General features: G+C 48.2%; 1 protein-coding gene across 5 annotated transcripts in view; it reads right to left on the bottom strand.

The window, feature by feature from the left end:
• LOC121269090 (ORM1-like protein 3) overlaps window positions 1-10,531 on the bottom strand; it is a 50,949-nt gene extending 40,418 nt beyond the window's left edge. For 2 of the 5 annotated variants that reach the window (XM_041173538.1, XM_041173542.1), the window contains exons 1-2: window positions 10,400-10,527; window positions 5,995-6,056 (exon numbers count right to left, since the gene is read on the bottom strand). In XM_041173538.1, the coding sequence (XP_041029472.1) occupies window positions 5,995-5,997 (3 nt within the window). In that variant the 5' untranslated portion in view covers window positions 5,998-6,056; window positions 10,400-10,527. Of the gene's footprint in view, window positions 1-5,927; window positions 5,971-5,994; window positions 6,057-10,399 lie in introns of those variants that run through there. The other 3 variants (XM_041173544.1, XM_041173543.1, XM_041173539.1) reach the window with 3 other exon arrangements.
• Between the last annotated feature and the right edge of the window lie 8,180 nt (window positions 10,532-18,711).

Raw genomic sequence — 18,711 nt, 5'->3', positions numbered from 1 at the left:
GAGGGGGAGAGAGAAAGAAAAAAAATCAGCCATGGTTCCCAGCCTAGATCATTATCAAACAGTCATGAGCCATAAATATGTGCATGGGCATCCGGTGAGGACCTTATTTTTTCTTCTTTATTCATAAGACGTGGACATCACTGGCTAGGCCAGCATTTATTGCCCATTTCTAACTGCCCTTGAGGTGGTGGTGGTGAACCATCCTCTTGAACCACAGCAGTCCATGTGGTGTAGGTACACCCACAGTGCTGTCTGGAAGGGGGTTCCAGGATTTTGACCCCACGACAGTGAAGGACCGGTGATATATTTCCAAGTCAGGGTGGTGTGGCTTGGAGGGGAACTTCTGGTGGTGGTGTTCCCATGTGTCTGCTGCCCTTGCCCTTTTAGGTAGTAGTGGTCACAGGTTTGGAAGGTGCTATCAAAGGAGCCTTGGTAAGTTGCTGCATCTTGTAGGTGGTACATACTGCTGCTGTGCATCAGTGGTGTGAAGGGAAGGGGGGAGGCATGTGATGGATGGGGTGCCAATCACATGGGCTGCCTTGTCCTGGATGTTGTCGAGCTTCTTGCGTCTTGTGGGAGCTGCACTCATCCAGGCAAGTGGGGAGAATTCCATCACACTCCTGACTTGTGTCTTGTAGACAGTGGGCAGGCTTTGGTGAGTCAGGTGGAGAGTTACTCTCTGCAGGATTCCCAGCCTCTGACCTGCTCTTGGAACCATAGAAAAGTTACAGCACAGAAAGAGCCCATTCAGCCCATCATATCTGCACCAGCTGAAAAACTAGCTGTCCATTCTAGTCCCACCTTCTAGCACCAGGTCTGTGGCTTTGCAGGTTACATTACAGCACTTCAGCGGCAGATCCAGGTACCTTTTGAATGAGTTGAGGGTTTCTGCCTCAACCACCAATCCAGGAAGTATCCACAGTATTTTCTGGCTGGTCCAGTTTGGTTTGTGGTCAAAAGTAACCCTCAGGATGCTAGTAATGGGGCATTCAGTGATGCTAATGCCATTGAATGTCAAGGGGGGATAGTTAGATTCTCACTTGTTGGAAATGGTCATTGCCAGGCATTTGAGAGACGCAAATATTACTTACCATTTATCAGCCCAAGCCTGAATGTTGTCCAGGTCCTGCTGCATATGGGCATGGACTGCTTCAGCATCTGAGGAGTTGCAAAAAGTACCGAACATTGTGCAATCGTCAGCAAACATCCCCATCTCTGATATTATGATGGAAGGAAGGTCATTGATGAAGCAGCTGAAGATGGTTGAGCCTAGGACACTAACTACCCTGAGGAACTCCTGAGACTGAGATCATTGACCTCCAACAACCACAACCATCTTCCTTTGTGTCAGGTATGACTCCAAACAGCAGAGAGCTTTCCCTGGTTCCCATTGACTCCAGTTTTGCTAGGGCTCCTTGATGCCACACTCTGTCAAATGCTGCCTTGGATGTCAAGGACAGTTACTCTCACTTCACCTCTGGAGTTCAGCTCTTCTGCCCATTTTTGGGCCAAGGCTGTAATGAGGTCAAGAACTGAGTGGCCCTGGCAGAACCCAAACTGTGTCAATGAGCAGGTTATTGCTGTGCGAGTGCTGCTTGTTAACATTGTTGATGACCCTTTCTGTCACTCTGCTGATGATTGAGAGTAGACTGATGGGACAGTTATTGGCTGGGTTGGATTTGTCTGCCTTTGTGGATCAAGCTTGGCCCTGATGCTCTGTGCTATGATGACTCCTCAATGCCCACATTCAGGCTCACAGATGGTCACGTGGCAACATGCTGAAGCGTAACTGACTCCAGTGGAACTATCCCCCACAAGGATTCAATATATTTCAGGAAAAGTAGAGGAAGAAAATGGCAGAGGACGGAATAAAGTTGATGATACTTTGAACAGTGCTTTGGTGCCCAACCTAATTGCTCCATTTCCAAAGAATCAGAGAGAATTTCTGAAGAGAGAAAGCAAAGATTATTTCTGTGAAAAAGTGAAGCATGATGGATGGTCCCTCGCTTCGCTGACTAAAAACAGGACCCAGGAAAGGAACAGTGGAACACCGAGCTTACACCACACGTGAGGAAGGTGTTATAACTGAAGTCTCAAAGCCACCTTAGAATGACTAGGCTTTAATGATTCAACTTATGACTCAAGAATGCTGATGCTGTATCACATCGTGCAATTTATTCTGGGCCCATGAGCTCCAATTTACAACATTAATGAAACTATAAACTGCAGGGTGATATTTAAAGTATCTAGGTAAAGTAAACAAAAACTGTACAACTGTAATGTGCTCATTCTTTTACAAGATAATTTGTGACAGCCTTGTATTGTAACTGCATACCTCTCCTGAAAGCCCAGACTTACTAGGCATTGATACGAGGGCTGCATTGTCAGCCTTTCAGTAGGCCCTCGAATGAGAGTACCCTGTGGCGGACAGATGACTTAGACCCACAAGAGAGTGTCTTCATTGATGACAATAAGACAATGTATAAGCACTGCCAAAAATTCTTTAGCACGGACTTTCTACTTTAACAACTGCAATAAAAGGGTGACAAGGAATTTCAGAACACACTGAAACAGCATTCCCCCCACAAATAACTTTCAGTACCGAACTAAGAGACTAATGAATGGCAGCGACTGACCTGAAGGACAAACCCTTCAACGCGTCAACAACCATAAATTCCCTGGCAGTGCCCCCTTTTCAAAATTCAATGCCCGGGCTAGGACAGTATTGGTAGAATTCTAGTGTCAACGTGAAGAGGCACACATGGCTCCAATCACTGTGAAGCTTCATGTCGGCACAAAAGCATTCAAAACGAGTTCAGCAACTAGAACAGTGTTCAAAGACAGACAGGCTCAGTGGTGAGTCATCAGGGTCAGACATAGTATAGTTATGCACCACAGATTCTAAATCCCAGCACTGTCAATACATTCACTTTCAGACTATTTCAGCCCACCTCAAACCCCCATCCCCCCACCCCCCCAATTCCCTTGCTAGCCTTTGTGCCAGTGTTTTACTGATTCAAAGCAAATGGAAGCATATCGCTGGGAGTAAATGAGACATTCTGACCAGACTAATAGCAAATGTGCTGAGTGTGCAATCTTATTATCAGTGAGAAAGTGCCCACACAAGCACAATCCAGCCTCAGGGAAAAAAAGTTCTGCTGACATACTTGCTGAAAAAAATTCCCAGCTTCTCAAAACCGTGGAACTCTTCTTTCAATCTCTCCTCCTTCATAAAATGCAGAGGTTTTGAAAATCCTAGCATACATCACTTCTTGATTGATCTCAGTAGCTCTCCTAGTCTTTTCAACTTTACCTTGCACAACACTCTTTTACTAGGTGCACGATAACACAAAAACTCTGACCAAAGCACCACCCTCTTTAAAAAAAAAAGGAACATACAGCCGAAAAAAATATACCCAAGCAGGATATTGCTCGGGTATAATACTGCACACTGCATGGCTTCCTTGATACATAGATTTGGCACTGAAATGTAAGCAAACAGACAAGTTCACAGAAAAGTACATCAGTAAAATTCTAAGTTAATCAAACTTTAGAGCATGCTTTTTTCCCAAAACTCTCACTACAAACCAACACCCAGTCTCTTTTTTAATGACAGTCCACTTCAGCGTTTTCAGCCAGTGTTGTAAGTTTACAATACACAACAGTGGTGTTTGGACATGGCCCCAATGCCAAGTTAGGCCAGATGAAAAAGCAACAAAAGCAGACTTTTCCGGGCAGGAAAGAGAAAACTAGAAAAGCTAAGGACCTGAAGAGCAGATGGGGCCTACAAAGTCTCGCCTTCTCTTCTCCCAGTACCCTGTTTGCCTCCTTTCCTTAAGGCAGATGTTCTTCTGGAGCATGGTTTCACATGTTTTGGTACGCTCTGGTGCTATACATAATTCACCATATGAGAGTCTGAATAGGGCCAATCAGCAAGTTACTCAATGAAAGCAAGCAGCCAAGGCATGTCTGATCCTTTTTCATGGCGGGATTATTGAAGAGGGAAATCTTTCTTTTTGGCCATACCATTCCCTTACTTCTTCCTCAGTTTCACCTCTTTCCTTGTAAAGGACTTTGGGATATTTCCATATGCAGGCTAAATAAATTAGGCTCTTTACGCTGCTTTCCCTGACCCCAAACCGGAGCACCTAAAATGCTCAGGCAAAATCTCACCGTCACCCGAAAGCTTGTGGCCCCGACTCTCAAGTCAACCTTGATTTAAAACAAATAAACGCAAGTGCCAATGACCATGGTGCAGGCCGGCCTCTAAGTTGGAGAGAGTAAAAAGGGAAGGAGGGTACATTTTATGTTCTTGAGAAATAACAAATTTGCGTGTGAGAGGTGAAACAAAGTGAAACAAAGGCAGATACATCAGAGTACAATGGACCATACCAGGGTCAGCAAGACTGCAACAGAAAGGTTCTAAGTAAGAGACAGAGGCATTGCTCATCACAAGAATTATTTTTAACATACCCTACTCAGGAGTGCAAGAAAGGTACTATAAGAACCCGCAGAAAGCAGGATTTGACATTTGCACAGTTCACTGGACGTTACTGAATAAAGAGTGGAGGTTGAGCAAAGAGACAGCTAGCTTCTCAGAAGCAGATTTAAAAATAGAGGAGATTTGAGAGTGCTAATTGAGGTCAGGGGAGACAATTACACCAATGTCAACGGATAACAGACTAAGTCAAATATAGTTCTATAGTTGTCAGTAGCTGACTGACATCCTCCACAAGTCATTCTTTATTATTGAGACTAGATAGTCCCTATGTTAACAGACGATTCAACCATTTAGGCATCACAGTCAAACTTAAGCCTGCCCTGACCCAACATCCATATAAGTGAAATTTCTGGCAGGTTAAATTCAGGGTCTGCGCTGAGGCTTTACAGCAGTTGGAGTACTGCAATCTCTCAGGCATAGGACAACCTGTTAAGGTCCTAATCCCTGATCTCTAGCCTGTGGGCCTTGTTGCAAAGTGAACTTGGACAGAAAGAATCTAGTTTAGCCACAATGTTTTCATAATCAAATCTATTGTCAACACTATCTGGTCACACATTAAGAAAGACGCATGAATGCAAGGTCAGACAGAACGAGTGGAAACATTGCCCATTGTGAATCAGCACCTTTGGAAGTGGTGGTGGGGGGGTGGGGGGAAGAAAATATACATTGTCAGTTCTCTAGTCAAAATATTTATGAGAAAGATTCTGTGATCCTGAGGTTCTCTCTCAACCTCTCAAGTTGTAGGGGCAGTATTCTAAATTTGTAAAAGTTTACTCTACAGAACGCTATTGATTCAGTTGTGAGTTCAGTTCAGCAACCCTATAACTCATCAAACCTCACCACAACATTCCAAACCAAACCAGAACTGTCACCCAGATAGAAACCTCAGAAACCCTAGTGCAAGGTATGAAAAGCCAATCTCAGAACTGCAAACAACTACAGTTCAGAGTCCATATGACTGCTTGAAAATATTCTGCTTTGAATTGATAGAACAGCCAGAGGGGGAAAAAAATACACAGTGAGCTATGATGATCTGGAATGCACTGTCTGAAAAGGTGGTGGAAGCAGATTCAATAATGACTTTCGAAAAGGGACAAATTTTCAAAAGCAAAAAATTGTGACACTCAGAAAAGAACAGGGAAGTGGGACTAATTGGGCAGCTCTTTCAAACAGCTGACACAGGTATGAGGGGCTGAATGGCCCCTTCCAGTGCTGTATCATTGTATGATTCTATAATAAATGTCCCTCTCTTCCACAGTATTCAATTTCTCAAAATTCAGCATCAAGAACACTCAATATTTTCCTTGTCCACAGTATTTCTCAACAAATCAACCAGCAGATATGAGCCACCTCCCCTTTAACAGGACATAGAGGCTTAACTAATACTTGGCAAGCATAAGCAACATTTCATTTTCATTCACTCAACTGAGAACCCAATGCTTTTCGTTTTTGCTGGCAGCAAGGCGTTACTTTGGGATGGAACCAAAATTCACCATTTATCTGCAATCCAGTTTCCCGAGTGAGGAATTCCAGTGGCAACAAAGCAGTGAACGGCCTGAATGGGATAAACAATTTGCAACACCCTTTCACGCAAAAAATAATTTCAAAAGAAAAGCAATAAAGTTGCTATCTATATTATCAAACGTAATGCAAGTTATAAACTATACATAATCTCATGGTTTTTCCAGTATGACTATCCCTCACATTGTTAATATACTTTCTGCAAAGCTGGCTGGCCACTGACATTTTTTTTAAAAAGAGAAAAGAACGAAGCTATTCTGACCATCAATTTCATTTCTCCTCGGCCAGGGTTGCTTCTTCTCACCTCCCCATTAACAACTGAGCACCTTCTCCCTGAACCAGGATCATTCTCTAGTTAAAGCTCTGTTGTGAGCTTGCAAGGATCCAGTTCCAGTCTCCCCACTCTACTCACCCTTTCCAAGTCCCCTCCCCCATTCTATCCCCATTCCCCTCCCCTCCCCACCCCCATTCTATTCCCATTCCCCTCCCCACCCCACCCCCACCCCACCCCCATTCACCTCCTCACCCCATCCCCATTCCCCTCCCCACCCCCATTCCCCTCCCCATCCCTATCCCATCCCCATTCCATCCCCATTCCCCTCCCCATCCCTATCCCATCCCCATTCCCCTCCCCATCCCTATCCCCATTCCCCTCCCCATCCCTATCCCATCCCCATTCCCCTCCCCATCCCTATCCCATCCCCATTCCCCTCCCCATCCCATCCCCCTTCCCCTCCCCATTCCCCTCCCCATCCCTATCCCATCCCCATTCCCCTCCCCATCCCTATCCCATCCCCATTCCCCTCCCCATCCCATCCCCATTCCCCTCCCCATCCCTATCCCATCCCCATTCCCCTCCCCATCCCTATCCCATCCCCATTCCCCTCCCCATCCCATCCCCATTCCCCTCCCCATCCCTATCCCATCCCCATTCCCCTCCCCATCCCTATCCCATCCCCATTCCCCTCCCCATCCCATCCCCATTCCCCTCCCCATCCCTATCCCATCCCCATTCCCCTCCCCATCCCTATCCCATCCCCATTCCCCTCCCCATCCCTATCCCATCCCCATTCCCCTCCCCATCCCTATCCCATCCCCATTCCCCTCCCCATCCCTATCCCATCCCCATTCCCCTCCCCATCCCTATCCCATCCCCATTCCCCTCCCCATCCCTATCCCATCCCCATTCCCCTCCCCATCCCTATCCCATCCCCATTCCCCTCCCCATCCCTATCCCATCCCTATCCCATCCCTATCCCATCCCCATTCCCCTCCCCATCCCCATTCCCCTCCCCATCCCTATCCCATCCCCATTCCCCTCCCCATCCCTATCCCATCCCCATTCCCCTCCCCATCCCTATCCCATCCCCATTCCCCTCCCCATCCCTATCCCATCCCCATCCCTATCCCATCCCCATTCCCCATCCCTATCCCATCCCCATTCCCCTCCCCATCCCTATCCCATCCCCATTCCCCTCCCCATCCCTATCCCATCCCCATTCCCCTCCCCATTCCCCTCCCCATCCCTATCCCATCCCCATTCCCCTCCCCATCCCTATCCCATCCCCATTCCCCTCCCCATCCCTATCCCATCCCCATTCCCCTCCCCATCCCTATCCCATCCCCATTCCCCTCCCCATCCCTATCCCATCCCCATTCCCCTCCCCCCCATCCCAACCCCATTCACCTCCCCCATCCCAACCCCATTGCCCTCCCCCATCCCAACCCCATTGCCCTCCCCCCATTCCATCCCCATTGCCTTCCCCCCATTCCATCCCCATTGCCCTCCCCCCATTCTACCCCCATTGCCCTCCCCCCATTGCCCTCCCCCCATTCTACCCCCATTGCCCTCCCCCCATTCTACCCCCATTGCCCTCCCCCCATTCTACCCCCATTGCCCTCCCCCCCATTCTACCCCCATTGCCCTCCCCCCATTCTACCCCCATTGCCCTCCCCCCCATTCTACCCCCATTGCCCTCCCCCCCCATTCTACCCCCATTGCCCTCCCCACCATTCTACCCCCATTGCCCTCCCCCCCATTCTACCCCCATTGCCCTCCCCCCCCATTCTACCCCCATTGCCCTCCCCACCATTCTACCCCCATTCCCCTCCCATTGTCCCCATTCCCCTCCCATTGTCCCCATTCCCCCCTCCCCTGCCCCATTTACTCTGTCCCCTCCCCTTGCCCTTTTTCGCCATTCCCCCTCCCCTGCCTCTATTTGCCGTTGCCCCCTCTCCTGCCCCTATTCACCCTGTTGCCCCCTCTCCCGCCCCTATTCACCCTGTTGCCCCCTCTCCCGCCCCTATTCACCCTGTTGCCCCCTCTCCCGCCCCTATTCACCCTGTTGCCCCCCTCTCCCGCCCCTATTCACCCTGTTGCCCCCCTCTCCCGCCCCTATTCACCCTGTTGCCCCCTCTCCCGCCCCTATTCACCCTGTTGCCCCCTCTCCCGCCCCTATTCACCCTGTTGCCCCCTCTCCCGCCCCTATTCACCCTGTTGCCCCCCTCTCCCGCCCCTATTCACCCTGTTGCCCCCTCTCCCGCCCCTATTCACCCTGTTGCCCCCTCTCCCGCCCCTATTCACCCTGTTGCCCCCTCTCCCGCCCCTATTCACCCTGTTGCCCCCTCTCCCGCCCCTATTCACCCTGTTGCCCCCTCTCCCGCCCCTATTCACCCTGTTGCCCCCTCTCCCGCCCCTATTCACCCTGTTGCCCCCTCTCCCGCCCCTATTCACCCTGTTGCCCCCTCTCCCGCCCCTATTCACCCTGTTGCCCCCTCTCCCGCCCCTATTCACCCTGTTGCTCCCTCTCCCGCCCCTATTCACCCTGTTGCTCCCTCCCCTGCCCCATTCACCCTGTTGCTCCCTCCCCTGCCCCATTCACCCTGTTGCTCCCTCCCCTGCCCCATTCACCCTGTTGCCCCCTCCCCCACCCTAATTCACCCCGTTGCCCCCTCCACCTTGTTGCCCCCCTCCCCTGCCCCTCTCCACCAGCCCCCCTCCTCGCCCCTCTCCCCACCCCCCCTCCCCTCTCCCCACCCCCCCTCCCCTCTCCCTACCCCCCCTCCCCTCTCCCTACCCCCCCGCCCCTCTCCCTATCCCCCGCCCCTGCCCCTATCCCCCTATCCCCCTGCCCCTGCCCCTATCCCCCTGCCCCTGCCCCTATCCCCCTCCCCTGCCCCTATCCCCCTCCCCTGCCCCTATCCCCCCCTCCCCCTCCCTCCCCCCTCCCCTGCCCCTATCCCCTCTCCCCCCTCCCCTGCCCCTATCCCCTCTCCCCCTCCCTCCCCCCTCCCCTGCCCCTATCCCCCCTCCCCCTCCCTCCCCCCTCCCCTGCCCCTATCCCCCCTCCCCCTCCCTCCCCCCTCCCCTGCCCCTATCCCCCCTCCCCCTCCCTCCCCCCTCCCCTGCCCCTATCCCCCCTCCCCCTCCCCTGCCCCTATCCCCCCTCCCCCTCCCCCCTCCCCTGCCCCTATCCCCTCTCCCCCCTCCCCTGCCCCTATCCCCCCTCCCCCCTCCCCTGCCCCCTCCCCTGCCCCTATCCCCCCCTCCCCCTCCCCCCTCCCCTGCCCCTATCCCCCCTCCCCCTCCCCCCTCCCCTGCCCCTATCCCCCCTCCCCCTCCCCCCTCCCCTGCCCCTATCCCCCCTCCCCCTCCCCCCTCCCCTGCCCCTATCCCCTCTCCCCCCTCCCCTGCCCCTATCCCCCCTCCCCCTCCCCCCTCCCCTGCCCCTATCCCCTCTCCCCCCTCCCCTGCCCCTATCCCCCCTCCCCCTCCCCCCTCCCCTGCCCCTATCCCCCCTCCCCCTCCCCCCTCCCCTGCCCCTATCCCCTCTCCCTCCTCCCCTGCCCCTATCCCCCCTCCCCCTCCCCCCTCCCCTGCCCCTATCCCCTCTCCCCCTCCCCCCTCCCCTGCCCCTATCCCCCCTCCCCTGCCCCTATCCCCCCTCCCCTGCCCCTATCCCCCCTCCCCCTCCCCCTATCCCCCCTCCCCCCCCTCCCCTGCCCCTATCCCCTATCCCCCCTCCCCCTCCCCCCTCCCCTGCCCCTATCCCCCCTCCCCCTCCCCCCTCCCCTGCCCCTATCCCCCCTCCCCCCTCCCCCTCTCCTGCCCCTATCCCCCCTCCCCTGCCCCTATCCCCTATCCCCCCTCCCCCCTCCCCTGCCCCTATCCCCCCTCCCCCCTCCCCTGCCCCTATCCCCCCTCCCCCCTCCCCTGCCCCTATCCCCCCTCCCCCCTCCCCTGCCCCTATCCCTCCTCCCCTGCCCCTATCCCCCCTCCCCCTCCCCTGCCCCATCCCCCCTCCATCCCCCCCACACACCCTCCGGGCCTGTTACTTTAATGAGAAGCCGCGGCGCTGAGTTCCCTCCGTCTCTTACCCGGAGATGGGCTTTAAACGTCTTTGACTCCGGAGGCTGGAAAGCCGGGCGCCAGCTCCTGTTAACCTCCTTCTCTCTCTCTCTCCCCCCGCCTTTCACCACTTGTTCTCGCCTGAACTTACACTCCCTCCCCGTGCTCGGCGACGCCCCGCCCCCAACCCCCCTCTGTGACGTCAGCGCGCGATGACGCCATCTCAGGAGCCAGTTCACACTGCCCCTCGGCGGTGGGAGGTCGCCAGCTCACACGCTGCCCTTAATGTGGGAGGTCGCCACTTCGCACTGCCCCTCTGCGGTGGGAGGTCGCCAGGGCAGAGTTAACGTTTCTCAAGAAAAGAGGAAGAGTTTATCCCTTTTTCCTCAACCACTGCCCCCAACCCACCCACAAAAGGACCATCTATTACTTGTTCCATGTTGTTCTTTCACAGGGTTTTGTTATCACATTCTGCTTTCTTACCTTTATACCACTATCAGCCCCTCCTTTAGCCCTTACCACTACCATGAATACTCCCTTTGACTTTTTGTCCATGACATCTTTGTCAATCTCTCCTTAGCCTCCACCTATTGCTGGCCTTCTATCCAGCTTCACCTGCTCCACCCCCACCCACCCACCCTTAAACAGTATAAATTTCATCACATTTCTACTTATCTTTAGCTCTGAAGAAAGGTCACACAGACTTGAAACATTAAATCTCTCTCTCTCCCCCCCCCCCCCAGATGCTGTCAGGCCTGCTGAGTTTTTCCAGCATTTTCCGTTGTTATTTCAAGAAGAGTCATATTGGACTCGGAAAGTTAACTGTTTCTCTCTCCATAGATGCTTCCTGACTTGCTGAGTATTTCCAGCACTTTCCGTTGTTATTCCAGATTCCCAGCATCTGCAGTATTTCACTTTTAATTTATGAATGCTCCAGTATATGGTTTTGCAGAGGGGAGCAACATCGTTCCACTGTTTTGAAAACCACGTCACTCTTTCTAAACATCTCTGGCACTCCTGACACTTCCTTCATGTCAAATAAAAACAGAAAATGCTGGAAACACTCAGCAGGTCTGTGGATAGGGAAACAAAGTTAACGTTTCCAGTCCATATGACTCTTCATCAGAAGTTTTGCTGAACTGTTGAGTTTTTCCAGCATTTTCTGTTTTTATTTGATTTCCCATATCCACAGTAGTTTGCTTTTATTTCCTTCATGTTGATGGTTTTTGATTTTTGCAGAGCTGTGTAAATCATCAGTCATTGCAAAAGCGAATCACTGGCTGGTTTTAAAAAGGGACCTATCTTGATGCCTGTTGCTCTTTGAAATAAACCCATCTCCACAAGTTTTCAGGTTCTTGCAAGTGATGTCACTCCTGATTTTTAAAAATATTATTATATGCAAACATCTTCAGCAAGAAGACTCCAGAATTGTATTCGCATGCTACGTTCTGTGATGCTGATCGTCCTAACTGAAAAATTTTGCCACCTTGGTGAAACATTACACCAAAGTCAGCCTCTGGAAATTTTATATTGTATTTCTCAACTGGCTACAGAAAATGGAATATCAGTTTATCATGGTTGGAGATATTAGATACTGCATTTTCTGAAACAAAAACAGAATTACCTGGAAAAACTCAGCAGGTCTGGCAGCATCGGCGGAGAAGAAAAGAGTTGACGTTTCGAGTCCTCATGACCCTTCGACAGAACTTGCGTTCGAGTCCAAGAAAGAGTTGAAATATAAACTGGTTTAAGGTGTGTGTGTGGGGGCCGGAGAGATAGAGAGACAAAGAGGTGGAGGGGGGGGCGGGGGTGTGGTTGTAGGGACAAACAAGCAGTGATAGAAGCAGATCATCAAAAGATGTCAACAACAATAGTACAATAGAACACATAGGTGTTAAAATTAAAGTTGGTGATATTATCTAAACGAATGTGCTAATTAAGAATGGATGGTAGGGCACTCAAGGTATAGCTCTAGTGGGTTTTTTTTTATTTGATTTCCCATATCCACAGTAGTTTGCTTTTATTTCCTTCATGTTGATGGTTTTTGATTTTTGCAGAGCTGTGTAAATCATCAGTCATTGCAAAAGCGAATCACTGTCTGGTTTTAAAAAGGGACCTATCTTGATGCCTGTTGCTCTTTGAAATAAACCCATCTCCACAAGTTTTCAGGTTCTTGCAAGTGATGTCACTCCTGATTTTTAAAAATATTATTATATGCAAACATCTTCAGCAAGAAGACTCCAGAATTGTATTCGCATGCTACGTTCTGTGATGCTGATCGTCCTAACTGAAAAATTTTGCCACCTTGGTGAAACATTACACCAAAGTCAGCCTCTGGAAATTTTATATTGTATTTCTCAACTGGCTACAGAAAATGGAATATCAGTTTATCATGGTTGGAGATATTAGATACTGCATTTTCTGAGTTGCTTCATATTAATTTTAATAATGTTTCTTATTTTACAGGGATCTTAGTTTATGTAAATCACCTGTTCTTAAGTTTATAAAGCGAGCAGACATTCAACGTGCTCCAGCTCATTTTTGCGAAACCTTTACAAAGCAGCACATCCAACAGAAATAAAGACAGAAAATGCTGGAATTACATGGCAGATCTGCCAATATATAAAGAGAAATAATGAACTAATGAGCATAAAACCTTCAACAACTTGCATTTATTGCTACCAGTAGACCATCCCCCCTTATACTAACCCGTCTTATGAGGCTGCTGCGGATTTCCAGCAATTTTGTTTTCATTTCAGATTTTCAGCCTTTTCTTGCATGTATGGAAAATTATTAATGCAATGTAATCTTCACTGAATGTTCACACAAGCACACTCCATCCAGGGCTTTGTTGTTCACTTCTAAATACCACTGTGCAGACTGACTTTCTCCATTCTGGATCTAACTGGTTGTTGATGAAGTGAAGCATTGACGGAAATAAAGGTCTAATTTTTAAATATTATTTTTCCATGGGATGTGGGTGTCGCTGGTTAGGCCAGCAGTGGTTGCCGGTGCCTTGGTGAGCCACCTTCTTGAAAACGCTGCAGTCCATGTGTTGTAGGAACACCCACAGTGTCGTTAGGAAGGGAGCTCTAGGATTTTAATCCCTTGACAGTGAAGGAAAACGGCAGGATGGTGAGTGTCTTAGAGGGGAACTTGTAGGCGGTGGTGTTCCTATGTGTCTGCTGCCCTTGTCCTTCCAGATGGTGGGTGGTCACAGGTTTGAAAGGTGTTGTCAAGAACATTTGGCTAGTTGCTGCAGTGCATCTTAGATGGTGTCAATAGCGGAGGGAGTAAACGCTTAAGATGATGGATGGGGTGCCAATCAAGTGGCTGCTTTGTCCTGGATGGTATCAAGCTTCTTGAGTGTTGGAGCTGCACTCACCCAGGCAAGTGGGGTGCATTCCATCACACTCCAGACTTGTACCTTGTAGATGGTGGACAGGCTTTGGGGAGTCAGTAAGTTATTCCCCAATCAGACTAAAGCTGAAAAGCAATTACTCTGTGTACTTGCTGAAGTCACTTCCAGCTATAGTGAATCTCCACCTTAGTGAATCTTAGCCCCACCCTAATTATCCACTTTCCTCTTTACCTGCAAGCCTTCGCAGGATAAGTAATGTCTTCAGAGAGATGTCAGCACATTGAACAGCTAATTAACACCAATTTTTTGCTGTATGTTGCAATAAAGGCCTTGGTGCCAAGAAGGATTCAATTCAATTGTATTATCCATAATTTCATTTTTAGTTCATTTCTGTATCAGACATGCCAGTGGGAAACTCTCAATTATCTGAATTGTTGCGTCAATGCCAGTGGATCAGGGAATTGGAAATTGGTGAGAGTTCCTGTGCCAGTGACCTCTGCTGGAACATGCATGTGTAAGACATTGGATATAGATCTGCACTGTGATACCTACACCGCCACACCCCCTCCTCCACCCCCCAACCACCACCACATCTGAATCATGTGGACTACCAAAGCTCACATAATGATTACCATTTGGTCACAGTACTGCCAGATATCTGGTACTCATGGACCCATACCCCAGAAAGGGCTTAACACTTTTCAGGAGGGGTCAAAAACTGGAGGGGGGAAAATAGGAAACCAACTTGGTCTTAGTGCAGCCTAATTGGCTCATTTTCGATTCACATTCATCCTAAGCATCAAGGGTGAAGTGTATCAGAATAAGAAGCAGTAAATTCAGGCTTGGTAAAGGCAACAACAGTGATAAATTCAGGAAATATAACAATGAAATAGTTTCAGGAAAGAATATGAGGTTGCCATTACTAATGGTAAGTAGAACCAGAACCATTCAACCCACAATAGTCATATTCCATATATGACTGAATCCGAGCCCTACTAATAAGACTAGCTCAAATTGTGCCTGGACATTTCATAAAACACTTCACTAGGTCAAGCTAATGGGGGAGGTTGTTGGCCAAGCGTTTCTTCTGGATGGGAAGTAACTTCTGAAAGGTGGGGATGGTGGAGGATGCTCAGAATCAGCTGGGCGGGCAGAAAGGCAAACAGGTGAGGTAGATCAAAAGTAGAAATTCAGGAATCAAAAGGGTTGCTAAGTACAGTTAGAGAGGGAAAGTTAGCCAAGTACAGGCATTGGAAATGAAGACCTGACAGCCATTTCCTGGCAAGAATTGAAGGTAAAAACAGAAACAGGAGAAGAAAAATAGGATGGGTGCACAACACTGAAATGTTGCCTGACGAGAAAGCCAGAGAAGAAGCAAAACAATGGCAATGGCTCCACTCCGGCTATGATGGCAACGAGAGAGTGAATGTGTGTTGGCTGATTATAGAGCAGTAATAATTGTAGCAATGCAAAGTCTATCAACTTGAATGCTCCATTTCAAGAAGAGGAGGGAGGTCGTATGTTATTGTAAACGGCTGAGCTGCAAAGAAAGAATAGAGAAGCTTATAAGTGCTCCATTCTGGGCCAATGATAACTAAGGGAGAATTCAATCAGTTATATATCAGGTACTAAAGAGCACAGAGAATGTACCACCAGCAGAGATGATCCACGCCTCTACAGCAAGATTAATGTGGAGGTCCATGATCGCCAACACCCTCTCAGGGCATGGTACCCAGAGAGAGAGAGAGAGAAGCCCTATTCTTTCAATGTAAGCTAAACCAGGATCAATGTTCAGAAATGTAAATTAAAGACCAGCAAAATTTAAAATAATTTGTTTATTCAAAGTATGGTAAATATTTGAAACAATATAGCAGAATAGCACACTTAGGGCATTAGGGACATTATGGGCAAGGGGATTGAGAGTCTTGGGAGGGATAATCATCACTGCAGATGGTGGAATTTGAATTCAATGAAAAAAATTGGGATTAAAGATCTAATGATGATCATGAAGCCATCAACGATTGTCATAAAAACCCATCTGGTTCACTAATGTCCTTTAAGTAAGGAAATCTGCTGATTGTCTTAACCTGGTCTGGTCCACATGTGACTCCAGATCCACAGTAATGTGGTCAACTCTAAAATGTCCTAGTAAGCCACTCAATGGTATCAAACCACTAATAAGTCAATAAGAAGGTGTGAAACTGGATGGACCACTCGGCATCGACCTAGAGACAGGAAACGACAACAGTAAACCCAGCGCTGTCACCCCTGCAAAGTCATCCTAACCTCTGGAGGCTTGTGCCAAAATTGGGACAGCCATCTCACAAACTAGTCAAAAAACAGCCTGCACAGTAGCAGCAGTGTGTACCATCTACAGGGTGCACTGCAGAAGCTCACCAAAGTTCCTTAGGCAGCACCTTCCAAACTCACGACCAATACCATGTAGAAAGACAAGGGCAGCAGATAGATGGGAACTCCACCACCTAGAAGTGCCCCTCCGAGCCACTCACCATCCTGACTTGGAAATATATCACTGTTCCTTCACTGTCGCTGAATCAAAATCCTGGAACTCCCTCCCTAACAGCACTGGGTGTACCTACACCACATGGACTGCAGTGGTTCAAGAAGGCAGCTCACCATCACCTTCTCAAGGGTAATTAGCGATGGCCTGGCCAGCGGCGCCCACATCTTGTAAATGAATATAAAAATTAAATTCAATTATTTTTCCTTTCACTGCTCTAATGCTTATTTCAGCCAAAAGCAATCACTCTCCTCTTACCATCTTTTTAACTGGTACCCCATTCTGAAACCACCATCACAAACCTTTTATTTTTCTAAGCTTTAGCATAGAAGTGAGGTCTTCTGAAGTACATTTATTCAAAGAAGCTGACCAGAGTAGAGCAGAAGTCTTTATATTCAGGTCTGCAAATGATCCTTAGATCATTCTGATGGCATATTGACTACACTGCATGAGGCTAAAAGTCAGAGGTTTTGTAATGAGCTTAATTGTCTTGTGAAGATACATCAACCACTCAAGGAAGAAATAGAATCGTGTCTTTTAATCTGAGGACTGCTGTGGCATTCTGTAATACACCTTACAATACATGCAAGATTCTTTCCCTCACTGCTTTAATAAAATCATTTCTATGTTGTCTCATTCCTATAAAGCATTAAAATAATTTGCAGATAGTGAGGATTGTATTTGTGTTCTTATTGTAAGGACTCAGCTTCTTCCACACTTTGCCTCATTTGGAGTTGAGGTGTGTGCGTGAGTGTTTGTTGAGCACGTGTTTGGTTCCTTCTCTGTGTTTCAGGAGGATTGTAAATTGCCTTGATTCCCAATCCCTAATGTGGTGAAAGGGTAGAATTCATGTCTGGGTTTTGGTAAGGAGGGCGGCAAATAGCACCAATGATTTAATTGATTGTGCCAATCTGATAATTGGGCACACCACTGCTCTTTCCTCAGCTGTGTTTAATGTCAGTTTGTCCTGATTAAAATGGGCCAGCTATGAAATTATGGACAACTTTATTAACATTGCTTTAAGACATCGTGCCTCCTCCTTTAGCACCACAAAGCTGTCTCTTTCTGGCTCTGGGTTCTTATCCTTAGTTTACTTTCAAGATCTGCCTGTGTTGATCTGAAACACATCGCCGAACCTTCCCTCACATGTACATCTGATTGTCTACATTCATTTCTATCATTCTCGTTGGATTTCCTTTATCTATCCATTTGTTCTTTTGCTTTCTTCAGAGCTTCTTGGGTGTACAGCATCCACAAGCCAACATTTCAGAGAATCCCAAGGGACTACATAGATACACCAAGCTACAGCACCATGCTACCATTGCAGTATATTAACGTCACTAATGAAAGCAGAAATTAGCTTCACTTCAACATGTATTATAAACAGAGTGGGCAGCTAACATTTGTGGAATAAAAGCACCAGTGTCACAGCTAAGATAACAATAACATCAATCCTTAGTTACCTCGTTAATGTGACTTAATGGTCTATTTTAGCTAGACAGACTGGACAGTTATCCATTGAGTAATGCTATGAAGGTACATGACTTTACTTGTGAAACATGGAAAAATTTCTAGCCAGTTCTGTCTTGTTCATATGTTTTTTCTGGACATACAAAGGATTAGGTACAAGTTTTGTTTTAATAATTCTCTGTAGTCTTCAGAAGTTTTCAGAAATTTAATGCATTTAACATCTGCTCTGAAAAGATTTGCCAACCAGTAGGATTTTGCCATAGTTAAACTGGGTATCATTCGACATGGGTAAGTCTGCAAGGCAATGTATGGGATTGTTTCTTAGTGCACCATAAGGCAGCGGACTCTGCAGAATGAAACACTTCCTACAGAAGCTGTGTGACATTTCCAGTTTTACAACCCAGTCCAGCATCAGACAGTACAAAGTTAGGAAGATCTTAGTTCAAAGCAGAATAAAGCTCTCTGCTCACTTCAGAATAGCATTCCCTATGCGACCCAGTGTAGCATTCTTACTTTCTTCGCATCAGTCGTATACATTTGCTTCTCGGAGGGTGACTGCCAATTTAGTGTTAAATTTCTGACAATAATGTATTGTGGCTCATGATCGCTAGAAATTGGGTTGTCCAAACTCATTTCACTTGGAAGCCTTTAAACAGAGGAGAGGAAGCTTTAATTCCATCAGACTGCTCTTGCGTTCCTGTGATGGGTTGAATCAAAACCTGAGGTCCCGAGCCGAAAGTACCAGGAACTAATCTGAACCAACTGGACTCTCAGATTGAACTTGCTTAAGTCTTCATCTTTCAGCTTCTTCTATTTTACCTGGCGGTCACTACAATGCTGGTTGATTACCCTCCTCCATTTCCTCCTGTCAGTCACTGATTCATCTTCCAATCCTGCTGCAACTAAGTCTATTGCCACTACATCTTTTATCTGGTCCTTAAGCCTTTAATTCTCCTGCTTCCTGGCAGTCCAATCTCCGTCACTTGTCT

The sequence above is a fragment of the Carcharodon carcharias genome, chromosome 23 (genome assembly GCF_017639515.1).
Source record: "Carcharodon carcharias isolate sCarCar2 chromosome 23, sCarCar2.pri, whole genome shotgun sequence".
NCBI classification, from domain to species: Eukaryota; Metazoa; Chordata; class Chondrichthyes; order Lamniformes; family Lamnidae; genus Carcharodon; species Carcharodon carcharias.
The sequence above is the reverse complement of the archived record's forward strand: the minus strand, read 5'-3'. Positions and strand labels throughout refer to the sequence as shown.